This window comes from Physeter macrocephalus, chromosome 21 (assembly GCF_002837175.3).
Source record: "Physeter macrocephalus isolate SW-GA chromosome 21, ASM283717v5, whole genome shotgun sequence".
NCBI lineage: Eukaryota > Metazoa > Chordata > Mammalia > Artiodactyla > Physeteridae > Physeter > Physeter macrocephalus.
Genome location: NC_041234.1, coordinates 3,118,080 through 3,145,578, shown reverse-complemented (window position 1 = coordinate 3,145,578; position 27,499 = coordinate 3,118,080). Strand labels below are relative to the sequence as shown.

Sequence of the window (27,499 nt, the reverse complement as noted above, 5' to 3'; positions counted from 1 at the left end):
TCAATGGAACAAGATAGAAAGCCCAGAGATAAACCCACGAACCCATGGTCAACTAATCTATGACAAAGGAGGCAAGGATATACAATGGAGAAAAGACAGTCTCTTCAATAAGTGGTGCTGGAAAAACTGGACAGCTACATGTAAAAGAATGAAATTAGAACACTCCCTAACACCATACACAAAAATAAACTCAAGGGCTTCCCTGGTGGCACAGTGGTTGAGAGTCTGCCTGCTGATGCTGTGGACATGGGTTCACGCCCCGGTCCAGGGAGATCCCACTTGCCGTGGAGCGGCTGGGCCCATGAGCCATGGTCGCTGAGGCTGCGCGTCTGGAGCCTGTGCTCCGCAACGGGAGAGGCCACAACAGCGAGAGGCCCGCGTACCGTAAAAAATAAATAACTCTTTGACATAAATCACAGCAAGATCTTTTTTGATCCACCTCTTAGAGTAATGCAAATAAAAATAAACAAGTGGGACCTAATGAAACTTCAAAGCTTTTGCACAGGAAAGGAAACCATAAACAAGATGAAAAGACAACCCTCAGAATGGGAGAAAATATTTGCAAACGAATCAACGGACAAAGGATTAATCTCCAAAATATATAAACAGCTCATGCAGCTCAAAATTAAAGAAACAAACAACCCAATCCAAAAATGGGCAGAAGATCTAAATAGACATTTCTCCAAAGAAGACATACAGATGGCCAAGAAGCACATGAAAAGCTACTCAACATCACTAATTATTAAGAGAAATGCAAATCAAAATTACAATGAGGTATCACCTCACACCAGATAGAATGGGCATCATCAGAAAATCTACAAACAAATGCTGGAGAGGGTGTGGAGAAAAGGGAACCCTCTTGCACTGTTGGTGGGAATGTAAATTGATACAGCCACTATGGAGAACAGTATGCAGGTTCCTTAAAAAACTAAAAATAGAACTACCATATGACCCAGCAATCCCACTATTGGGCATATACCCAGAGAAAACCACAAATCAAAAAGACACATGCACCCCAATGTCCACTGAAGCACTGTTTACAATAGCCAGGTCATGGAAGCAACCTAAATGCCCATTGACAGACGAATGGATAAAGAAGATGTGGTACATATATACAATGGAATATTACTCAGCCATAAAAAGGATCGAAATTGAGTCATTTGTTGAGACGTGGATGGATGCAGAGAATGTCATACAGAGTGAAGTAAGTCAGAAAGAGAAAAACGAATATCGTATATTAACGCATGTACGTGGAACCTAGAAAAATGGTACAGATGAACCGGTTTGCAGGGCAGAAGTTGAGACAAAGATATAGAGAACAAACGTATGGACACCAAGGGCAGAAAGCCACTGGGGGGTGGGGATGGTGGTGTGATGAATTGGGCGATTGGGAATGACATGTATACACTGAAGTGTATAAAACTGATGACTAGGGGCTTCCCTGGTGGCACAGTGGTTGAGAGCCCGCCTGCCGATGCAAGGGACATGGGTTCGTGCCCCGGTCTGGGAAGATCCCACGTGCCGCAAAGCGGCTGGGCCCGTGAGCCATGGCTGCTGAGCCTGCGCGTCTGGAGCCTGTGCTCTGCAACGGGAGAGCCCAGAACAATGAGAGGCCCGCGTAACGCAAAAAAAAAAAAAAAAAAAAAAAAGGACAACAACAACAAAAAAAACCACTGATGACTAATAAGAACATGCTGTATAAAAAAATAAATAAAATTAAATTTTAAAAAAAGCAAACAATCCCACTTACTACAACACCAAAAAGAATAAAACACTTAGAAATGAATTTACCAAAAGAAGTCCAAGACTTGCACGCTGAAAAGCACAAAATATTTTTCAAGGAAATTAGAGAAGATCAAAATAAATAGAACAATATGGACTGGAAGATTTAATATTGTTAAAATGGCAATAGCCCCAAATTGATATTACAGATTCAAAATAATCCCTATCAAAATTCCAGTGGGCATTTTTGCAGAAGTTGACAAGCTGATTCTAAAATTCACATGGAAAACAATCTTAAAAAAGAAGACTCAAATTCAACTCACCTTTCCCAATTTCAAACTTACCAAAAAGCTATAGTAATCAAGACAGGGTGTTACTCACATTACAATAGTCATATAGGTCAATGGAGTACAACTTAAAGTTCAGAAATAAACCCATACCTTTATGGTCAATTGACTTTTGACAAGTGTGCCAAGACAGTCAAATAGAGGAAGGATAGTCTTTCCCACTGATGTTGCCGGGACAATTGAATATCCACATTTTAAAGAATAAGGTTGGACCCTTACCTCACACTATACACAAAAATTAACTCAAAATGGATCAGATATCCAAATATAAGAACTTAATCTATAAAAATAATCTATAAAATTCTCAGAAGAAAACATAGGAATGAAGCCTCATGACTTTGACTTAGGCAGTTGGTTCTTAGATACCCCATCACAAGCAGAAAAGAGAAAACAGATATATTGGATTTCATCAAAATTAAAAATTTTAGTGCTGCAAATAATAACATCAAGAAAGTGAAAAGACATCCCATAGAATGGAAGAGACTATTTGCAAATCATATATCTAATAAGTGACATGAATATAGGATATATGAATAACTCTTACAATGCAATAATAAAAAGAGTAGTAACTCAATTAAAAATGGAAAAAGTATCTGAAAGAGACATTTCACTAAAGAAGATATACAAATGCCCAATAAGAACATGAAAAGATCCTCAAAGTCATCGGTCATGAGGGAAATGTAAATCAAAACCAAGAGATCCTACCTCACATCCACTAAGATGGCTATAATCAAAAAGACAGATCATAGCAAGGGTTGTCAAGGATGTGGAGAAATTTGAATCTTCATACATTGTTGGTGGGAATGTAAAATTGTGCATCCCCTTGGGAAACAAGCTTGCAAGTTCCTCAGAATGTTAAACATAAGGGTTACTATAGAATCCAGTAATTCCACTTTCAGGTATATACCCAAGAGAAGTGAAAACAAATGTATACACAAAACCCTGTCCACCAACGTTCAAAACATTATTCATAGTAGCCAAAAAGTGGAAACCCACATTTCTATTAGCTGATAAATGGACAAAGAAAATGAGGTCTATCGATACAATGGAATGTTATTCAGCCATTAAAAGGACTGAAGTACTGATACCTGTTACTACATGAATGAACCTCAAAAGCACTGTGCTAAGAAAAAAGAAGCTAGTCACAAAAGACCACGTATTGTGTAATCCTATTTACATGACATGTCCAGAACAGGCAAATCTATAGGGACAGAAAGTAGATTAGTGGTTAACTAGAGTTGTGATGGGGGTGGGGGGTGGCCAGGGATGGGGAGGTGATAATGATGAATGACTACTAATGGATACAAGTTTTCTTTTTAGGATGGAACAAATGTTCAAAAATTAGTTTATGGTGACGTTACACAACTCTGTAAATATACCAAATATCATTGAATTGTATACTTTAACTTGGTAAACTTTCAACAAAGCTGTTAAAATAAATTACAAATATATATGTAATATATATATGTAATATATATATATGTGTGTATATATAAAATTTATGTGGAGACATTTTTCTACCGAAGGGGAAAATCCAAAAGTTATAATGAAATTATAAAATGTGATTTCATAGAATAAAGCAAAATCAAGACACCAACAAAATATATGCATCATGCCCATAAAAATCCTCTATCCCTCCTATGCAAAGAATTCCTAAAAATTTATCAGAAAATGACAAACAGCCCAATATAAAATAGGGGAATATTATAAACAGGAAATTCAAAGAAAAGAAAATGCAATGTTCAAAAATATAAGATGGGTAAACTCATCTGTCTAAAAAATGCTAATTAAAACAATGAGATTTATCATTTTTACCCATCAGCTTGGCAAAAATTAAGAAGGGTAATAACTTATGAGACTAATGAGGATGTGGAGAAATTAATATGTTGTTTTCCAGATTGTTAATTGTTACAACTCTTTTGGAGTATCTAGCAAAATTTTAAACATTATAAATCACATATTTTGAAATCTTATGTTAAAAAAAGCACTAAAAACTTACGGATATGTGTATATATATATGTACAGACAGACAGACTGACAGACAGACAGACACAGACACAGACACACACACACAGAGGAATGTTTGTTATAGTATTGCTTTTTTTTTTTTTTTTTTGTGGTATGCGGGCCTCCCTCTGTTGTGGCCTCTCCCGTTGCGGAGCACAGGCTCCGGACGCGCAGGCTCAGCGGCCATGGCTCACGGGCCCAGCCGCTCCGCGGAACGTGGGATCCTCCCAGACCGGGGCACGAACCCGTGTCCCCTGCATCGGCAGGCGGACTCTCAACCACTGCGCCACCAGGGAAGCCCCTATAGTATTGCTTTTAAGTACAAAACCCTAGAACCAATCTGGATGGCCATCAGTTGAATATGATTTAGCTATCCATAATTGTTATGGTATACATATACTACAGAATATTATGCATCTACCAAAAAGAATGAGTCAGGTCTATATGTATGAACTTGGAGTAATGTTCATGATATAATCTTTAGGGAAAGAGTCAGTTGCAGAATAGACCGTGCAGTGTGATTCTATCTTTGTTTTAAGAAAAATATGTATGTATGTTGTTTACTGCCTTTCTCCTCCCACAGGGATATGCTTTGATGAGGGAAAAGACTTTTGCCTATTTTGTTTATGTTAATATCATCTGTGCCTAGAACAGTGTCTGACACATAGTAGGTGCTCAACATTTTTTAAATTCAATGAATGAGTAATTGCTTGTCTATTTTTGTAGGAGCAAGGAGAAGAGGGTGGAAGGATCCTCCCTAGGCTATTAACTTCAGTTGCCTCTGGGGAAAAGAATTACTGAGAAGTACTAGGAGAGAAGATCAACATTTTCTTTATACATCTTTGTTTTGTCTCACTTGTTAACAATAAACGCATTCATTCTATAATATAAAAAATATTAAAAAGATAATGTCAAAGGGAGGAAAGGGAGATAAGCTATGAATGTCATCACACAGAGACACATACTCAACTCAGTCATATACACTTCTGGGTAGAGAAGAGACAAAGAGGCAAGAGCAGACTGGGCTGTCTGGGGGCAGAGAAGGTTGGAGGTTACAGGACTGGGTGGGTGCAGAGACTTTCTTTTCCTTATATTCAATTAGGGACTGTTTGTGGATGCTGATTGCTTTATCCATCTAAAGAGATGTATACATTGAAAATTGCTGCTCTTGGTTTCAAATATGAGCGCATTCACCACTTGGCTTCTGGAATTACTTCCATTTTGTTTATACCAATGAGTAACGAGTAAGTCATTTTCTTCACTCCCATGGCTGCTCTTAGTCACTCTGGACTGGTTCTACTTGGTCACTAGTACCGGAGCTCAAAAATCTCCTCAGAGTATACACACCTTTGGTAAAGAGGCCTCAAGCACGTTGCTCTAGTTATTTGGTACTGGAAAAACCGGGGAGGCGTACCAGAACTCACTCTGAGGTAAGCTCCTCGATTGCTACCTTCTTCATAATAATTAGATGCAGAAAATACAGTAATAACCTGGTTAAAGAGAAAGAGTGTCAGGTTCACATAGAGTTAGTTCTCAAAAGGTCCTTCAATAAAGTCAGGAACAGCTCAATTCTTAAAAAGCAAAAATCAAAGTTCAAAATCCATACAAATCATCCAAGTCTGATGGGATTTCCTGTGATTCCATTGAAGAGAAACAAGGCTTTTAAATCACTGTCTCCAGGAGTACTAACTTCTAGCCACTCATCCCCACAGTGCATGGCCTTGCAATCTTGTGTACAATTTCAGTTCCGTATCTTACAATCCCCCTTAATGCTCAGTTTTGTAAATTCTAATTTTCCAAGGGGGTAAAGCCTTTATTTTCTTTCCTTGTGATATTTGAGCATTCAAAATAAAACTTGTCTAGTATCACAGTCCTTTTCTTTTGTCTGTAGCTGACTGATTTAGAGGGTTCAGAGCCCCCCACAAAACTAGTGCTTTAAGGTCAGAGAAATAGTGGCTAGATAAGGGACCATGACCACTCTGTTGGGAAGGAACCAGGCTTGGGGGCGTGGTGGAGGATGGGGAGCCTTGGGAGGGTAATACTTGTCAGTGACAGGAAAGCTGGTTTCTGCCCAGTCCTGCCCTAATGAGCAGGTCACTTCAGACAAACCACTGCTATTTTCTCCCCGTTTTCTTATTACAAAGAAACCCTAAATAATACTTACCTCACCATCTCGCAATGTCAGTATGAGTCTCTAATGAACTAAAAGAGTTAGGAAAAGTGAAAGTGTTGAAATAGAAGGAAAGGCCATGCAATTTGGCATTCCTTTTTAATTACTGCTGTTCACTATGAGAAAAGGGGGCATCCCAGGACAACCTGGGACCAGAAACCAGCTCCTCAGGCCTCGCCTCTCTAGCCTATCAGACACCACTGAAGAAGCACAACACATTCCATTTCAGTGGCTGCAGTGAAACTGCCCACAGCGAGGGACTCGCTAGAGCTTACCTACTCAGGGAATACAAGTATGTTTTGTGGTTCTGCTCTGCACAGGGAAAGTGCAAAAGGTGAAAGAGAGCAAACTGAATTCACTGCTGCCTTTCTGTGCTCAGTGAGGATAAGTACATTCTTAACCCCACTACTGGAGATTTGCCTTGCGATTAGCACAGAACAAAGCCTTTCTGTGTGTGTACTTAGTGCCATGTGTCAGAGTTTCTATCTCTGGGATTAGGGAAGATTGGAGAAATAAACCAAATGTATCTCTTAGGGTGAGGGACAGTGAGGTCCCTTGAAACAACCTCTGTGAACCCGACAGTCTCGTTTCAGTCTACCAAAGCATGGAGTTCTGTTTTGGGCCTAGGGAAGACATTTTCCCATGGGCTTCGAGGTCAGACACATTCTGTGAAGAAAGACTAGGCTTGGGGGAAGGATGTCTGTGATGATGTCAACAACACTGTTAGCTTACCTTCCCATCATGGCAAATTTCATACCCTTTGGCCTTACATTCATGAGACCTAATGAGCATCTTCAACTTGTATTTATTAAGAATCCTGGAGGTAATGTCTGGTCCAAAATAGCAGCCCCCTCCTCGACCTGTATTTGGGTAACAGCCTCTTTCGCCTCTGGGATCGCTCCACAGAACGTCGATAACCTTGGAACAACAAATCAGATTAGGCTGCCACTTACAAGTGAGAGTTTATCTTTCTAGATTCCAAATTCTTTTCCAGAAATATTATCCCAAGTTATCCCAAAGTCTCACTATTTCTCATTCCTCCTTCAAAACTGTTTCACACTCATCTCCTCCATGAATCTTTTCCAGAATAATTTGAATGCCGATAGCCACCACAATCCCTTTCTACCCATCCCCAATAACCAAGGTAGCAATACTTAGTAACCATGAAGGATCAGCCCTTGGGCTTTTTCTTTTTTTTTTTTTTTTTTTTTTTTTAAGTCCATCGCAATGGCTTAACCTACAGGGTCTTTTCTCTTAAAAAGAACTTTACTGCCGGGCTTCCCTGGTGGCGCAGCGGTTGAGAATCCGCCTGCCGATGCAAGGGCCTTTTCTCTTAAAAAGAACTTTACTGCCGGGCTTCCCTGGTGGCGCAGCGGTTGAGAATCCGCCTGCCGATGCAAGGGACACGGGTTCGTGCCCCGGTCCGGGAGGATCCCACGTGCCGCGGAGCGCCTGGGCCCGTGAGCCGTGGCCGCTGCGCCTGCGCGTCCGGAGCCTGTGCTCCGCAACGGGAGAGGCCACAACAACTTCACTGCCATGTTCAAAGGAGAAAGTAGCTCCCCACAGTGAACATACAGGCACTTGGTGTTTTTAATATGTTCAAAGAGATAAGGTAAGTCTCCCAGCTATGGTTTTGGCCCTGGTTTTTGTCCTGTCGAGTACATAGCATGATAAAGCCTTTTCCCCATCACAAATATAGGCAACTGTTCATCCAAGAATATCTTGTAAAGCATCTCCTTCACTTTTTGCCCCCCTTGATAAGCACATTCTCAGCTTCACCAGTACATTTAGCCATTGACTGGTTTTCCACAAGTTTGTTATTAGCATAACATTTCCTTGTGGGGATGAAAGAGGCAAGTGCAGGCTGCATGATGCTCACGACTGAAGACCCAAGTTTCTAAGAATTTTTTCATAAAAAATTGGGGGCTCCCTGTTTGTAGCTCTGATCTACATATAATGTTTCTTTATTCAAACATCTCCTATGGGAGCTTCAGCAGTAGTGTGAAAAACTAGCTTGGTAGCTAAAGCTATGCAACCTTGAGAAAAGTCTTTGGGTCTTACTTTCTTTAAAATCAGAGGTTTGGGCCAGATGACTTGTGAAGTATCTCAAAGTTCTAACAGACTTTATTTTCTAATTTTTCATAGTCTAATAGACTGTATTTTCCACATGTTTCTTTGAAGGGCATGAAGAAGCATGTATTTTAAGTTGTGCAGTTATTCTAGTGGGTCCAAACCAGATCTTAAAAAGACCAGAAATGATTGTCCCACTAAACCTGACTGTACAGCCATTTATAGGTCTGGTATTGAAGGGGAGCTAGAAATAAGTGAGGAGAAAGACAGTGAGGGGGAGAGGACAGAACTGGTAGGAGAACTTCTCTGGAATGCTAAGCACCTCATCAGAACTGGAGAAACTGTGCACCAGGCACATTCCGGACACTTGCAGATGATTGATTTTTTGATGATTGACTGAAGTGAGAATTAAAACCACCTAAGAAGATTCAGATCAGGATTCTCCTTTCTCCTCCACTGAATTCCAACACTGGCACAACCCTACCCTACGAATAAATATAATGGAACCCATTTACTTTGCTGGTGATTATGAGGAAAATAACACTTGCATTTGAAACTGAGCCATATCTGAATCTTACACCATGAATTCATGCCTGGGAGACATGATCTGACCTTTAGTATAATGAAAGAGAAAACATGGAACACAAGGAGGCGTGTTTTATAAGGAGGGGATTAACTTTGAAATTCCTACATGAGATGCAAGTCATTTACAGCCAAAATTACCCCAGGAAAACCTTCTAAATTACTCTTACAGCACAGCATACATGATTTTGTATATAAAACCCTATACAGACATATGGATGTGTGAATATTTTATGTATGTGATAATGTAGAACATATGATAAATTATGTGAAACTAAAATTTTATACTTTTTTCTCTTTTTTGCCATATGTATATACTTGAAATTTACATAAATTAAACGTACATATGATGGGACCCTGTTAAACTAGAATAAGCATTGGCCATGGAGTTAGCTCTTCAAGTGTCACCTATGTCACCATGGAACCTATTCGGGCCTTAGCTGACTCCTCAATGAAATGAGGAAGATATGGCTAACATTCATTTTTCTTTGGTTCAAGGTCATAAGGGGTCATAAGGGGTATCAATTTTATAGAAGTGAGCTTCTTCAGAACCACCCATTCAATGAGTTCTGCATTTCTTTTCTCTCTCCAGAATTCATTCATTCATAAACTTTACAGAGACTGTGACCACAATATAGATTTAATTCTGAGGCTCACAAACAAAAAATGCTATAAAAGTCACTTTGTTGGTGAAACAAATTCCTCAGCAGAGACAATCTCTTTCCTCTCAACAACATCCTCTCCACTGAAATGCAAGGGCCTTTGGGAGCACATGAAAGAATAAGTATTTACAAAATTCCTTCCCGAAAATTTTCAAACCAAAGATTGGAAAGGTTTTTATTGAATGACAACTTTTGTATGACCTGGTCAACAAAAATCTATTTGTGTCTCAGCCTTTACACCTCCTAAATCCAAAATAAATCCTGCAAGTGTCCCATGCTTGCCTACAGTTTTAAGTAATCCAGTTTTCAAAAGTATGCTATTGGGGAGAGATAATAGCTCTGAAAGATGTATCTAAACGCTTTTCTTCTAAGGCACTAACACTGTAGATTCACTTTTGTATTTTCCTTTAGTTATGTGTCCTCCTTCCAGCTTTTGAATATGTCGTCTTAAAAGCTGTGCTCAGTCCAAACCTTCCAGCCAGGTACCTAGATGGCTTTAGATACCTACTCTTTGCCTACCCATCGCCTCATTGGATGAGGGGAGACTAGAGTAGTTCATTACTTTCTTGAGATCTCCTATCACTCTTAAGTCATCTTTCCCTTCAGAAAAAGAGCATGGGCATTAAAGTCAGACCTGGGATCAAATCCTGCTCTATCATTCAGTGACTAGCCAAGGGACTACAAAAAAGCCATTTCACTCTTGGGAGCCTTCTCAATGAGGCTGACTACCCTATTTAAAATTGCAACTCTGTCCCCTACCTCCAGTTCTCTGTTTCCCCTAACCTTGTTCTAGTTTTAATTTTTTCCATAGAACTTCTCACTTAACATAGTTACTTGTTATTGTTATATAATTTATATGTAATATTATATAAATAATATAACTTCATATATACATATTACTTAGCTCCTCCCCCTAAAACATAAACTCCATGAGGGAACAGAACTTCTCACTTAACATAGTTACTTGTTATTGTTATATAATTATATATGTAATATTATATAAATAATATAACTTCATATATACATATTACTTAGCTCCTCCCCCTAAAACATAAACTCGAGGGAACAGAACTTCTCACTTAACATAGTTGCTTGTTATTGTTATATAATTATATATGTAATATTATATAAATAATATAACTTCATATATACATATTATTTAGCTCCTCCCCCTAAAACATAAACTCCATGAGGGAATAGATCTTAGGTCACTTACTTTCTCAAAAGCTTAGAACAGTGCCTGACACATAGTAGGTTCTCAATAAATTTTACTTGTTAAGTGGATTAAGAGAAGGGAGTCACTCAGGACATAAATAATTAAAATTATTTTTTTAAACCTTTCTGGTCTCTTTGTTGTTTCAAGTCTGTCCTGAAGGAAGAGGTCACACTTGTCTCTATACGATGACTCAGCTATGAATACATATATCCCCCACATCTCAGGGAATATAAGATAAAATTTAAATTACAGCGCTCTGCCAAGAATCATGCATTTCCATGAGTATGGAACAAATAGCCTACGATCTTTACTGCAACACAGCTCACAGATATTAAGAAATAAAGTAATTGTGAAATCTGTTTTTATCTGGAAATTTCAACTCTAGCTAACTAAAGTGTGCATGTCCATGATGTACCAGGAAATGAGGAAAGAAAATTAAAGGTACAACTGAAATTATTAAAATATTGGGAATGAGATTCTGGTCAATTTTACCCTGTGTCAGCTCCAGTCATATACACTGAGTCTGTAAGATGCCTCATCTACATTGTTGGGGTGAGGGGAGGTTCTATTACAGAATAATGACCACCAGTTTCCTCCCTCCCACTTCTTAAGGCTCCATCTCTCTACAATTCTAACTCATCCAAGCTTCCAGACTCCCTGATTTTCTTCTTCTGCAACTCCAATCTTTTTGGCATCATCCTTTTTATTCACTATAACCTTTGGTCTTTGGAATTTGGATATCAAAATTTAAGGAGGCATCCTTTCCTACTTGCTATAGGATGCCTCTTATACTTCTTTGATTTCTAAATACTGTGAATGCACAAGCCAGTGATGAATTCTATTTCTCTCTTATTACCTCTTCCTCTCCCTCTCTATCTTCCTGCCTCTCTTTCTCCTCATTGATTAGAGATTATTTTATATCAGAAATCACATTTTAGGGACTTCCCTGGCAGTCCAGTGGATAAGACTCCACGCTTCCAATGTAGGGGGCGTGGGTTCAATCCCTGATCGGGGAACTAAGATCTCATATGCTACGTGGCGCAGCCAAAAAAGAAAAAAGAGAAAAAAAAGAAATCACATTAGTTCAACATTTTCAGCAATAAAGGTATAAGGGTACAGAATCACGAAATAAAGGCTTCTTGGGGGTAAGCAATTAGAAAAAGGCTAGTGGTTTCACAATACCAGTAGCAAGAGTAGTTCAGCTAGAAGTTTAATTGATAGAATCAGGGAAAGGAATAGATGAGAAAGAACCTTCTTAAGGCCAGAATAAGCCTTGAAGATTGTCAACACCCTCCCCCTGCAAAGGAGTCCAACTTTAATGGGATCAGATTGTGAAGCTATTTGTGAGCCCCAGGGCATTATTAAAAACAATAGAGCAATCAGCTAGCAATTAGTGAAGGCTAATAGCTGTGTCTGATACAAAAAGAGGCAGATGAGCCAAAGCTTAAAAGGGAAATCAGGGAAAGAGATAGTTGAAGAAAGCCTAGCTAAAGATACAACCATCCCTGGTAGGGAAACTGTGTGCATGCCCAAGGCAGCACTCTGTGAGGCATGACATCAGAAGCTACACCCTGAGAAGGAATAGACTTCACCAAACTAGTCCAGAGAAGCCACTAAACAAATAAATGAGCAAGAAAGCAAATAATAACAAGCCCCAGAGGAGCATGGAAATAATTAGAGTTACTATATTACCTAAAATATCCAGTTTTCAACAAAAAATTACAAGACATGCAAAAAGAAACCACACACACACACACACACACATACAGGGGAAAATAAGCAGACAATTGAAATTGCCTTTGAGGGGATTAGAAGCTGACTTAGCAGACAAGGATTTCAAACCAATTATTATAAATATTATATTAAAACACAGCTATATATATATATAACACTTCACTGAATAAGAACAGAATACATTTTCTCCTCAAGAGCACATGGAGCATTTTCCAAAGGATTTAAATCATGCTAAGTATGGTCTCCAACCACAACTGAATTCAAGCAGAAATAATTAAGAGAAGGAAATATGGGAAATGCACAAATATACAGAAATTAAACAACATATTCCTAAAAAACATATAGGTTAAAGAAGAAATCACCAGAGAAATTAGAAAATACTTTGAGATGACTGAAAACTAAAGCACAAAACAGCAAAACTTACAAGATGGAGCTAAAGCAGTACTTAAGGGAAACTTACAGCTTCATTAGCAAAGGAAAAAGAGTTCAAATCAATGACACTACCTCTCACCTTCGGAAACTAGAAAAAGAAGAGCAAAATAAATCTAAATCAGAGGAAGGAAATAATAAAGATTACAGCAGAAATAAGTGGAGAGAATAAAAAACAATAGAGAAAAGTCAATAAAACCAAAAGTTGATTCTTTGAAAAGACCAATAAAATTGACAAACCTTAGCAAGACTGACCAAGAAAAAAAGAGACTCAAATTACTAAAATCAGAAATGAAAGAGGAGACATCATTACCAACCTTGCAGAAATTAAAAAAATTTTTTTAAATATATATATATTTCACATATATGTATATATTACAAACAACTTTAGGCCAACAAATTAGATAAATTAGATGAAATGGACAAATTTCAAGGAAGATACAAGCCATCAAGGATACCAAGATACAAACTACTCCAGAAGAAGTAGAAAATCTGAATAGAACTATAGCAAGAAGGAAGACTGAATTAGTAATTTTTAAACTGTCTACAAAGAAAAAAGCCTCGAAAAGTATCAAAGTGAAGCCAGCAACATACAAAATGGATTATACACCATGACCAAGTGGGATTTATCCCAGAAATGTAAGGTTGGTTTAACATCTGAAATCAACCAATGTAATACACCACATTAGTAGAATAAAGGACAAATAATACATGATCATCCTAATAGATACCGAAAAGCACTGACAAAGTCCAACACTCATTCATGGTAAAAACACTCAAGAAAGTAGGCACAGAAGAGAAATTCCTCAATCTGATGAAGGGTAGGTAATATACAAACAAACAGCTAATATACTTAATGGGAAAGACTGAATGCTTCCCCCTAATATTAGGAATTAGACAATGATGTCTACTCTCACCACTTCTATTTTTCAACACTGTACTAGAGGTTCTAGACAGGGCAATGAAGCAAGAAAAAGAAATAAAAGGCTGCCTGATTGGAAAGGAAGAAGCAAAACTATCTTTATTCACAGATAACATGCTCTTGTTTATACAAAGTCCCAAGGAATCCACTAAAAACCATTAGAATGAACAAACAAGTTTATCAAGGTTCACAACATGAGATCAGTATACAAAAGTCAATATATACCAGAAATAAACAATCCAAAATGCAATTAAGAAAACAATTCTATTTACAATAGCATGAAAAATATTTGGGAATAAACTAGGAATAACTTTAACAAGTGCCTCACTGTACGTGATTACAAAACACTGCTGAAATTAAAGATCTAAACAAATGGAAAGACATCCCACCTTCATGAAATTAAAGATATAATATTGTTAAGATTGCAATAGTAACTAAATTGATCCATGGATTCAAGGCAATCCCTACCAAAATCCCAGCTCTTTTTTGGTAGAAATTGACAAGCTGATTCTAAAGTTCATATGGAAATTCAAGGGACCCAGAATAATCAAAATAATCTTGAAAAAGAAGAATAAAGGTGAAGAACTCACACTTCCCAGTTTCAAAACTTTCTACAAAGCTATAGTAATCAAAACTGTGTAGTACTGATAAAAGGATAGACATATAGATCATGGAACAGAATTAAGAGTCTAGAAATAAACCTTCATATTTACAGTCAATTGATTTTTTGTAAGGGTGTCAAGAAAATTCAAGGAGAGGAAGTCTTTTTAACAAATGGCGCTGCGATAATTGGATATCCACATGCAATAAAATCAGTTTGGACACCTACCTCACACCATACACAAAACTTAACTCAAAATGGATCAGACACCTAGACATAAGAACTAAAACTATAAAACTCTCAGAGGAAAACATAGAAATAAATCTTTATGATTTGGGGTTAGGCGATGGCTTCTTAGATACAACACCAAAAGCACAAAGCAAAAGCACTTCTTTTACTGTGACTGAGTAAAAGGAGCCAGAGACAAAAGATCACATACTGTATGAGTCCATTTCTATAATATGTCCAGAATAGAGAAATCTATTAAGACCAAAAGGAGATCAGTGGTGGGACTTTCCTGGTGGCGCAGTGGATAGGAATCCGTGCTCCCAGTGCAGGGGGCCCAGTTTCGGTCCCTGGTCAGGGGACTAGATCCCACATGCATGTTGCAACTAAGAGTCTGCGTGTCGCAACTAAGAGTCTGCATGCCACAACTAAGAAGACTGCCGGCTGCAAGTAAGGGGCCCACATGCCACAACTAAGGAGCCCGCCTGACGCAACTAAGACCCAGCACAACCAAATAAGTAAATAAATAATCTTTTTTTTTTTAAAAAAAGGAGATTAGTGGCGGTCTAAGTGTGCAGGGGCGGTGGTCGGGGGTGCGGAGAGAATGGGAAGGAAGTGACTGGTAATAGGTGTGGGAAGTACCTTTTTCAGGTATGAAAATGTTCTAAAATTAGATTGTGGGGATAGTTGTACAACATCGTGAATATACCAAACCCAATGAATTATATACTTTTTTTTTTTAATTTTTTTTGCAGTACGTGGGCCTCTCACTGTTGTGGCCTCTCCCGTTGAGGAGCGTAGGCTCCGGACGCACAGGCTCAGCGGCCACGGCTCACGGGCCCAGCCGCTCCGTGGCATGTGGGATCTTCCCACACCCGGGCACGAACCCGTGTCCCCTTCATCGGCAGGCGGACTCTCAACCACTGAACCACCAGGGAAGCCCTATATACTTTAAATACCATTTAAATATGGTATTTGAATGATATTTCAATTAAGCTATTAAAAATATAGTAATGAATTTAGAGAGAAGGATATGATCTGCTTAGAAAGGTAAGTCGCTTTTTACATATTATTAGAACAACATCATCTGTGCTGCATCTTCACTGCCACTTTAGTGAACAGTTTGATTACTTACCTGTTCCCATTCGTACTTTGTTAATTGTTCAGAAAGGGATCCATTTGTTCTGAGTCCCCGAGCTGTAATGATTGCACCTACTTTATTTCCCTTCTCAGTAGCACGGTCTCCATCTATTGGAATTGGTGGCATCAGCACAGATTTCAGCTACAAAACAAATTTATGCTTTAGCCAAACGCTATGCTCAGGGTGCTGCATGTAGAAACTTCAGCACTAGTTGCTATTCTGTCTATATTGTTATGCCTTGACCCAATGGAAAACACATGGTCCCCTTTTCCATCTCACCTACCTCCTTCATCTTATTGATCCACTGATCTCTAAAAGTGGGGCTGTTAAGTTCTGTTTGTACATTTTTCAAAAAGAGATACTGTCCTAAGGGAAAGTTTCCCATTAGAGTTTCTAAAAGACCCCAGAGGCACAGATGGCAGTAGAGACATGTTCTGTGGCGTCCTGACAGGAAAAAGAAGATGCTAAGGGAAAACTAGTCTCCCTCTGAGCCTTTATCTACACATGGGGCTAAGAGAGAGAACTAACAGGCCTAGAGTTCAGAAACACCTCAAGAGGATGGTTGCTCTTCCTTTTGTTGTGTTTTCCAGGAGAAATGAGAGAAAGTACATCTGTGCCCAGGAAAGTGCACAAAGGGGACATAAGTTGAAAACTTTGGAAGCCCTTTGAGTTAAATGCACTGGGTTCTCAGTCTGACCTGCCAGCAATTGATTACATTCTCTAATCCTAGTAACAAAGGCAATGTATTTCTTTGGAAATAAAATATCTCTGATAGTACATCAATTACTATAATCCCTTCTACATTCCCTTACATAACTTGAGACTGTAATTTTATACTTGTTTCTTTGTAGTACCATACCTTTATACAAAACAATTTGAAATAATACTTCGATTACATTGGTGACCTTAGTTCAGTGATGGACAATTCTCTGTGGTAGGCACTTAAGTTTCTTCTATAAACTAGGGTGTATATAAAATCTTACCTTTGTTTTTCAAAAATAAACTTGAACCTTATTCTGAGGTCCTGTCTCATTGAGATGGTTGGAGTTCAATTTCAGCTATTATTAGTGAGTTCACAGCCTACCCTCCCTGTCTCCCCACCAGCAAATGTCACCAGGTCTTAGGCAGAGCAGAATATTCTGGGAGGACACTCTGGACGTGGCTCCACACACCTCACTTCTGATAAGGTCATCAGGCAGAGCAAAACCACATGGTCTCTTAAGTACATGTGGCTCCACTGTTTTCAAGGCCACGTGGGATCAGGATACTTTGTCCAGCCCCTGCTAAGGTACCACATCATCATTTTCTCCCGGGGGTCCTACTAGCCATCCCTTCCCACAACCCCTGCCAGGGAGTTTGAAAAATACTAAACAAGAGTCTTAGTGTTATAGAGTCTTCCTTCTCTGTCCCTCTGCATTCACCCTCCTCCCCAACCTGCCTACCTTACAAAATACCTTTAATGAACCTAGAATGGAGGCTGTCATCAGGTTCCGCCAACCCTACCCCTCTCCTATTAACAATTATACCACAACAGCAGGTATCAACCAGGAAGCATGGTCACCCCTACACTTGGAGGGTCCTAACAAATGGGCAAGTGGGGGTTATAAAACTGAACTTGAAAACCTGTTTTTGTATCTCATCTGGTAGAGTTCCAAAGGCTTGAACCTACTACTTTCATTACAGTTCAATTACATTTCGCACAACAAGCACGTGCTACCAGTTCAACTTCACTCTAGGCAGGGTAGACAAAAAATACACAAGTCAAATTTCTACCTTTAAAGCCAGTCTTTTCAGTAGGTGGAACAATGATCCCCAAAGGGGGTGAAATTTGAGGTATCCTGGTAAAATTCCTGGCCCCAACATTTATCCCCAGGGTCCGTCTTGGTGACTGAAATTCAAACCTTAGTTTTAAGTATCAGGAAAAAGAGGAGAGAGTTGCAGAAGAGAGTTATGTTCAAAGCTTACTCTATGCCATTTTCTTCATCTAGGTAATTATATTTAATCCTCGCAACAATTCAATACAGTAGGTATTTTTAGCTTCAATGTATACATGTGGAAACTGAGGCTTAGAAACCGTTGGCAGCTTGCCCAGTCACCCAGCCAGGAAGTGGCAGGAGCAGGGTGTAATGGATGTAATGCTAGCTACATCTGTCTGATATCAGAGCTCCATGGTGTTTGCTAGGTTAAGGTGGCTCGCAATTTAGGGTCTCCACAGAGACAGTAATGGGCATTCCAGACACATGCTCTTAATATCTCAAATAGCCCTAGAGAGGCCAGGCTTCTCAGGCTAACCTCAGGAAAGGAAAAGTTTTCATTCTGATCAATTGGTACTGGCTGCCATGGCTGATTAGCGCTGTTGTCATAGGGCAAGTGGTGGTGGAGTGTTGCATTCCTGCCATGTGCTTCCCAATATTTGACTGACAAAAACATCATGTTCCCTTGCTCCTGGCTAGAATTATATCCACTCATTATGTTAACAGTGACCACCCCATGTTGATTGAAACGTCTTATTGGCTTGACTATTTGCTGATATTATAAGAAAGGTGCTTTAAACTAGGTACCTTAAAATTTACTGCAACTGGGATACTTTTGAGAGTAAAGGGATGTGCTATTAATAACCACACCAAGACAACAGGTGTAAACCAGGAAGTATGGTCATCACTGGGTGAGGCTGGGGACTGGGGTATGTAAAATCACCACAGAATCAGGAAAGGGGTTGTAAAAAGATTTTTTTCCAGTTTTTTTTTTTTTTTAGTTCACTGTCAGGAATCTTTTTTAAAATTAATATATTACCGACATATTATATTAGTTTCAAGTAAGTGATATAACAATTCAATATATGTATATATTGTAAAATGACCACCACAATAAGTCTAGTTAATATCCATCACCACCCATAGTTACAATCTTTTTTCTCGTGATAAGAACTTTTAAGATCATAACAAATTTCAAATATGTACAACACAGTATTATTAACTGTAGTCACTGTGCTGTACATTACATCCCAGAACTTACTTATTTTATAATTGAAAGTTCGTACCTTTTGACCACCCTCACCCATTAACTTCTATTAGTTCTCTTTCCCTTTGTGTTGGTTTAATTTTCTGGCTCCAGATGGTGACCCTCCTCAACGTATTAGCCTCATTTCACTGATAAGATAACTGAGACTCAGAGAGGTGAAGTAACTTGCTTAAGCTCACGCAACTAGGGCAGGGTTAGGACTCAAACCTAAGTGAGTGTGTCCCCAGAGCCCAAGCTCAAATCCCTGCATGATGCAGCCTCTCTGTGTTCTGGTCCTGCTTTCCTCCAGTATGCTGGGTGGCTTTGAGGCAGCCACTCTGCTTCTCTGGGCTTCATTTTCTCCCTTTGAAAAACAAAGTGGTTGAATGACATGATCTCCAAATGCCTTCCCATTCTGATGCTTCATGCTTCGGGACCAGACAGTGTGACAGAGGCAGAGAGTTTAAAAGACAGAGAGATGGAGAGGGACAAAAGCAAGCAGTGAGATACAAAACAGGCCACAGGCCCACAGAAGGGGACCTGATCTAGTGTGGAGGTCATGGATGGCTTTCCAGAGGAGGGGTGTATATTTAAGCTGAAATTAAAAGGATGAGAAGGAGTTAGCAACAATATTATCATTCATATGTGTATAAAGGTATAAGGGCTCTAAAAACTCATGGTGGGACTTCCCTGGTGGTCCAGTGGTTAAGAATCCGTCTTGCAATGCAGGCGACACCGGTTCGATCCCTGGTCAGGGAACTAAGATCCCACGTGCCGCGGGGCAACTAAGCTCGTGCGCCACAACTACAGAGCCCACGTGCCGCAACTACAGAGCCCACGCACTTCGGAGCCCGCGTGCCACAACTAAGACCCAACACGGCTAAAAATAAATAAATAAATATTAAAAAAAAAAAAACTCAAGGTGAACAGGAATCACATTTCTGTCCATATCAAATTAAATTCTGGCTCTAGACCCCACTTGCTTAGATTGGTTGGAAGTCGATTATCAGTCCTGAGGAGTAAGGGTTGAGGTTTCTCACTAGAACCGTACAAGATCACCTGGCTCCAGAGTTGCCACTGGTCCTCATGCCCACCTGGCACCCCGTCTACCCCCTAGTCTGGGAGTGTTGGCTGGGCTCCGGTACAGGCGGAAGACGATTGCAGTCACTCTGCAAGGCCCAGCCAAAGACGCTGTTCACTACGGCTGGGAGCTTCACAGGCCCCCCACACCCACTACCCTCAGAGGGTCAATACATATTCCTGCTCTGCTTCTGCTGTATTGAATATGATTGCTTAAGTTGAAATATTAAAATATTCCCCCCCAGATTACCCTGAGCCATTTGGAATATATAAGGGAAATCACACCAATTCAGAAATAAATTGCTGTATGATTCCATTTCTATGAGGCATCTAGAGCAGTCAAATTCATAGAGACAGAACATAGAATGGTGGTTGCCAAGGGCTGGGGAAGGTGGAATGGGGAGTCAGTGTTTAATGGGTAGAGTTTCAGTCTGGGAAGATGAAAAGTTTTAGAAATGGATGGTGGTGTCAGTAGTGATGGTTGCAGAACAATGTGAAAGTACTTAATGTCACTGAACTATACACTTAAAAATGGTTAAAGTGGTAAATTTTATGTTGTGTATATTTTACCACAACTTTAATTAATTAAGTAGAAATTTTAACTTTTCAAAAATCAGGATTTTTCACTTTTAGAAACTATACGAAATGCCGATATTTCCTCATTTTTCCACTTTCACCATGAATTTTTAACAATGCATTTTCCATATATAGAAGTTATCCATTTAGTTCCTTATCATGCAATCATAGAGTTTCTTAAAATCTGTACTAATCTTTTCAGAGTTACAGCAACCACTAAAACACGAATCAATACAGAATAATAAATGAAGGGAGGTACGTATCCCTTTATAAATCTCTGAGACAACATTCATGCAAACACTGCTTCTTACTTTGTTTCTTTCTATACGGTGGAGTAAATTCAAGTCTGTGGACTCTGATATCCCTCCGTGTACGACCAGGATTTCATTGTCAATGACTGTACCAATTGGGAGCCAGGTATAGATGTCTTCCAAGATTTGTAAGATTTTTTTCCCATGTAGCTGTAAGTAAGAGCTTGAGTAAGTCTGTTTTTCTGATAGTTCAAGTTTATTGAATAGTCCCAACATATGGACAAAAACCCACAGTTTTCATGCCACCCAAAGAAGGTCAGGATGGAGTCACTGACCAACAAGCATGCATTAATCATGTCTTTTTAGTCTGTATTTTTGATACTTTGACAGTTTGGTGCCTTGCTGACCCTTGAGAAGAGACTGTCCCTCCCAGGGCTAGTTAATTCCTAGAGATAGTAAAGGACTTGCCTTCTGTATGTAAATGAGGCTACCTTTCATGTGCAAACCAACCTATCCAGAGCCTATCCTCCCAACTAGTCCTTTATGGAATTCTCACACCCAGGGTCACTATTCTCAGCTCCAGTCACCCCAGAGCCAGATACCAGACAACCTTGGACAAGCCCTAAGCCCCAGAGCCTGCTAAAACTATTCAAACTAGCCAATCCTAAACATGTTTACAATGCCTCACCCATTTCTTCCCAAGGAAACCACAATAAAGGCTTTTGTCCATGTCAAGGAAACCACAATAAAGGCTCTTGTCCAGGTTTGCCTGCATTTCCTCTGCCTCTGACTGACCCCAGAGTGCTTCCCCATGTGGCCGCCTGGTGTGGTGTGCCATGCCTCCAGTTTCTAAGGAACTGTGAGTTTTTTCCTTCATGACAGTCATTTCCATGTCTGTATGTTTTACCATACCTGAGTAAAACAAATCCCAGGTACCTTTAAAACAATGGAATATGTTTGTATCTATGCTAAAACTCACACAGAAGTCACAATGAAAAAGCTTGTGTCTAGAAAGAAAAACAGGTCTTCACTATGGCCAGGGCTTCCTTTTGTGCTTTTATTTTATTGGCATGAATTATGACTAGTTCTCCCCTCACCCTTCTTGAAGCTTTTTTTTTTTTTAACTTCTATGTATAAACAGCAAAGAAAATGCAAAAAAAGAAGAGCCTTACCTTATATTTATGCAAAACTTCTTTTGTGAAGCCATACCTGAAAAAAAACAATGGGATTTCAACTCTTTCATTGAAGGTCGAGAACTCCTAATTACATGAGTCAAGTCATGCAAAAAAGGGAGTCCTTGACATCTCACTACCACAAGTATCAAGAACTCAAAAAACTAGACTTTATTTGGAACTATTACTTAACCAAGACTTTGCTAGGCACAATGGGAAAGAACAAAAGCAGCCGATGACATTGTCCCTATCCTTAAGGAGTTTAGAGCTTAGAGTATAGTTGGGAAAAGAAGATAAATTTTCATGAAACAATCACAAGACAACTTAAGAAATACATGGTATGCACAGGTGTGTAAGTACTGTAAGTATTCAGAGACGTGTGCTGTGGCCACTGGGGGACAGTGCGTGAGAGAATGCTTTTCATTTAGATAGAATTTCTCAGACATCCTATATCTTATAGTAAATGAATGATCAGGGGGCAAAAAGACTGAATAAAGACAAAGAAAAGCCTAGAAGATAACAAGTTGGCTCTTTATACTCTCTGATATAGTTCAAGTAATGGTATTGAGGGTTTTAATAGAAAGTGTCAGGAATTTTAATGGCTGAATAGCAGTCACTAAAGGAGAATTAATGATGAAAAATTTTTTTCAATTACTTTCCTTGCCTTAGGATAATAATATATACCTTTAACACCTTTAACACAGTGAAGTCAGAACACAGCATACTCACTCCAGGTTTCCATGCAAATCATGTCATGTGAAGCTTCTACAGGGTAACGTTATGTTTTCCAAGATGAACTCAGCCCTGCCTACTCAATGGCACCTCGAATCAGCTTACCCCAAACTGAACTCATCCTTCTCCCTCATCCCAACTTTCTCCACTTATCATGTTCCCAATAACAGTGATCTTGCAAATTCAAGCTAGGAACCTGGAGGTTATCCCTGATTCTCTCTCCTTTCAAGTCCCCCATATCACGTTACCAAGCCTTAAATCATTGCCTAAACTTCCTCCTGAATATATCTACTGCTTTGAGTCTCCATCTTTACCACCCAAGTCTAAGTGAGACTCCATCATCTATCTCTTCAACTACTTCCTAATTGGCCTCCCCGTATCAATTCTTGTCCCTCTCCAAACTAATCTTCCTGCTGCATTTTAAAACACAAATTGTATAATACTCTTCAATGATTTTCTCTTGTCCTCAGGAGAAAGCCCAAATTTCTATGCAATCATTTCTTACATCTCCAGCCCTATCAGGTACCATCCTGTACTTCAGTCTATGTTCCTCCCATCCTGAACTTCTTTCAAGTCTAAAAAGTCCTTTCTCAAGTTCTGCATAAGTTGTCTCCTCACTGTGGAACAGTTTCTCACCCCCCCGCCATGGTCCTCTCTTGATCGCCTAATTCATCCTCCAGGTCTCAGGCTAATGCCATACTTCTATGGGAGAACCTTCCAATCACCCCTCAGACAGATTGGATCCCCCACTTTACAAACGCATCACACTTGAAAACCTGCTCAACTCGTGTCTTCCCTGCAAGATGTAAACTCCAGGAGGGCAGGGGCCATGTCTCTTTCACTAACCATTGTAGGCACTAGATAAATACAATTGACTAGCTAAATAAATGGAAGGATAAATGGCATGCCCAAATAAACATATTGAGCTATATTATATATAATGGGTCTCTGAAAGTAGCCTTGAGATTTTGGGATTGTTTTTTCTTCATAATCTTATCATTTGCTTCCATACTTGAGGATTAGAATTGAAACTGTATTCAGGCCAAGTGCCAAAACTGCCCCAAAGATAAAACTAATCAGCTGCTGAGCTTTGATCTAAGCACCCAAAAGCCCAGGACCAAAGCATGAAACATGCCATGCCTTCTACTTCCCTAGAGCAAACTGGATTCTGTTTTTCACAAAACAAGAAACAAGAAAAACAAAAGGAGAAGGAGAGGAAGAAAAAGAGGAAGGGAAAGGGGAAGAGGAAGAGGAAGAGGAGTAGGATGAGGAAAGAAGAGAAAGGAGAACATTTGTCACTTACTGTGCCTTTCAGCAAAAATTGGTAAACCATTTAACCAATCTTTATTCCCCAAAACTCCAGTGAGTCAGATAGTTGAAATGCTATGTTACAGCTGTTCTCAAATATGTTTATGAACAACTATGCCAAAAGCAATCACCATGTCATAAAAAATATACACATCAGTGAAAAACACAGTACTAGTTTCTGAGACAACATGTGATGCAAGCCAAAAGAGCAGCAAGAGAATGAGTCCATCTAAACCTTCTCATAGAACCTACCACACCTCCAAACCTGGCCTAACACGTCTACTCAGCACACAATTTGGCTTGTGAAGAAGAACATAATAGAAGGGCGAAGGAAGAACGGGAAGAAAAGATAGGAAGGGAACTTTAGAGCAATTTATACTCACTCACACAGCAGAAAATTGGGGGAGGTAAATCGCTGTAAGAATTGAGCTCTTCCTTGAGATTCTCCTCATCCCTGCTTCTCTACATTCACCTCTAACTCTCTGCTAGGAGCTAAACATGGCAGCATTTTCCAGAACAGGAAACAAAAGAGGAACTCCACAGGCCTAGGTTACCTCATATTCATCATAAAATCTTCATGGTTGCCTCTGTTCAGGTGCAGGTCATTGGGGTAGACCAGAAAACTCACAAACAGGATCATTAGGATCTCCATGGAATTTTTTCCTCGATCCACAAAATCACCATTAAAAACATACGGGTTGCTCTCTGAGGGGAGACCATTCTGTGGAAGGAAGAAGGAGAAAAACAAGCAGTTAAAAGAATGTACTTTTGGGGCTTCCCTGGTGGTGCAGTGGTTGAGAGTCCACCTGCCGATGCAGGGGACACGGGTTCGTGCCCCGGTCCGGGAGGATCCCACATGCCGCGGAGCGGCTGGGCCCGTGAGCCATGGCCTCTAAGCCTGCGCGTCCGGAGCCTGTGCTCTGCAATGGGAGAGGCCACAACAGTGAGAGGCCCGCATACCACAAAAAAAAAAAAAAAAGAATGTACTTTTAAAAGTAACGCTTTGTACTTAATGTCCATGTGGATATGAAGAAAAGAGGCTGAATCAGTTCTTCCACTGGGAAAAATCTGCTCACTCACTCAAGCCAGTTTCACTTTCCAGGGCAGGCATCTCCTGCAAGGGACCTTGGAAGTGAAGGATTAGCTTGGGACAGGAAGACTCCAGGAGGATGGGGATTGCTCATTCTACTCACCACCACCTACTATGAGTTTTCTCTGAAAGAACCTGATATTTGTCCTATTAAAAATGGTTATTCTCGGGCTTCCCTGGTGGCGCAGTGGTTAAGAATCCGTCTGCCAATGCAGGGGACACGGGTTGGATCACTGGTCCGGGAAGATCCCACATGCCGCAGAGCAACTAAGCCCGTGTGCCACAACTACTGAGCCTGCATGCCACAACTACTGAAGCCCACACACCTAGAGCCTGTGCTCTGCAGCAAGAGAAGCCACGGCAATGAGAAGCCTGCGCGCCACAACAAAGAATAGGCCCCACTCACCGCAAATAGAGAAAGCCTGCAGTGAAAGAAGACCCAACACAGCCAAAAATAAATAAATAAAATTAATTAATTAATTTTAAAAAACAAACAAAAAAATTAAATAAAATAAATAAAATAAAATAAAAATGGTTACTCTCATCTCTTCCTTAGGTAGAAGAGGGAAACTTCTACCCAAGGAAGAACGCTAAACTAAGAGCCAAATATCGTTCATTCTAAGGGACACTTATTTAACTTCTCTGGGCTGTGATTCTCTCAATTTGAAAAAAGGGAATGACGCTGTATTCTCCACACACACCCCCACCCCAGATCAAATGAGAGAACGGGTATGAAAGCACTCAGGAAAGTGTAAGGTACTGCCCAACTGTGAGCAGGGCTAACACACCATCAGTACACTCTGATATGATCACATCAGGTGTTGCAGGCATGTGTTTTGACTTCTCACTGACCAGGGCCATATTTGTTAAATATTTTGATTACCACTCCTGAGTATGAGATAATACTTTAAAATACAGTCTTAGCACAAAAAAGGACTGGGATCAGGACAAAGGTCTGGTCTTTATAGCAGCTATTCACTCGTTTACTTCTGTACTATTAAACTCTAAGATCAAGCACGTCATGCCTGGTAGGGAAATGGTTGAGTGCATTTCTATTGCATAGTAAGATAAATTCAAATGTTTAAAAAATACATTACAAAGAGAAAATTTTAAGTACTCATACATCCTAATATATGTCCTCCTTCAAAAAAGTTACCTTCAAGAAATAATGCATGTATTCTAGTTATATTAATCTTTCTCAAATGATTTTCAAATTCCTTTTTTGTTAGATTTCAAATTACATAAGAAAATCTTATTACTTTATACTCACCACCTAGTATTTATATACATTTAAAATTTTTCATATCAATATGATAGAAATAGTTGAAAAAATAGAATACAAGTTGTAGCAAATAACTTAGGGATTCCAGAAATCATTATGCAATGAAACATGTCCTGAAGGCAACTGGAAACAAACAAGCAAGCAGTGGTGTAGTGTTCTGGGCCAGAAGACTTATTCTCTAATGCAGCTCCACTTTTACTCATGTGTCTGTCCTTGGGCAAGTTATTTGATCTTTATGAACTCTAGCTTCCTCATCTGTTAAATGAGAATGATAACTTCCACACTTATCACACAGGCATACTTTGGAACTCAAATGAGACTGTGTGTATAAAATTTCATGAAAACCATAAAGCACCATACAAATTAAGAGATTCATTTTATTATGGCCTCCAAGTTATTTCTATTTTTAAGATCCCATTATTTTATATTTTCTTATACATTAACTCACATAACCTTATTCACACTGGGCTTAGATAGTGTGAGCCAGTTATAAAAATATAGGCTATTGGTCATCAAAACTTAAAGAAAAGGGGAATGATTCTGCATCTCTGATACACTTCCTTCCCTCAGCCTTCAGCTGGCTGGGATGAGTAAACTGGAGAAGTCTGAGAGGTGCTGAAGGCTATAGGTTCTATTGGGATGTCCAGGACTGAAGGGGGATCAAGGAGCAGCAGCAGAGAGCCATGGAAGAACTAGGTCTGAGAGGACATGTGGACTCCTTGATTAAGGGGAGACCCTGCCTCAGAGCATGTGTGTGGTCTTGGTTGGGAGAGAGGGATCTGGATCTTACCAGAAAAAGTATAGGAGAATTTCTTTTACATCTCTGAAGCTAAAAGAATGCTAATACTTGTATTTAGAGACACCTAGGAACATAGAGACTTCCTCTCACACTCTTGATGCAGGAGCAGAAAGTGTTGTGCCTCCAACTATGGAGAGGCTTAACCTAGCTTAAGCAGAAAATTAAAAATGGAAATAACCTAGTACTTAAGGGGATCCAGTAACCAGAGAGAGGCAGACCAATCAGATCTGCCAAAGTGCTATCCCCTAATGAGACAAGACCGCTGGAGGAGACAGAGGACACTTTTTTTTTTTTAAAGAGTACCATGGGGCTTCCCTGGTGGCACAGTGGTTGAGAGTCCGCCTGCCGATGCAGGGGACACGGATTCGTGCCCCGGTCCGG

At 39.7% G+C, this 27,499-nt stretch overlaps 1 protein-coding gene across 1 annotated transcript in view; it reads right to left on the bottom strand.

Annotated features, from left to right (window-relative positions):
• The window catches only part of PPEF1 (protein phosphatase with EF-hand domain 1), a 132,402-nt gene that overhangs the window by 17,793 nt on the left and 87,110 nt on the right, over positions 1-27,499 (bottom strand). Inside the window, exons 9-14 of the mRNA XM_028482558.1 lie at positions 24,502-24,668; positions 21,908-21,944; positions 20,796-20,945; positions 15,823-15,969; positions 6,979-7,164; positions 5,424-5,566 (exon numbers count right to left, since the gene is read on the bottom strand). Coding sequence (XP_028338359.1) covers positions 5,424-5,566; positions 6,979-7,164; positions 15,823-15,969; positions 20,796-20,945; positions 21,908-21,944; positions 24,502-24,668 — 830 coding nt within the window. The remainder of the gene's footprint in view (positions 1-5,423; positions 5,567-6,978; positions 7,165-15,822; positions 15,970-20,795; positions 20,946-21,907; positions 21,945-24,501; positions 24,669-27,499) is intronic.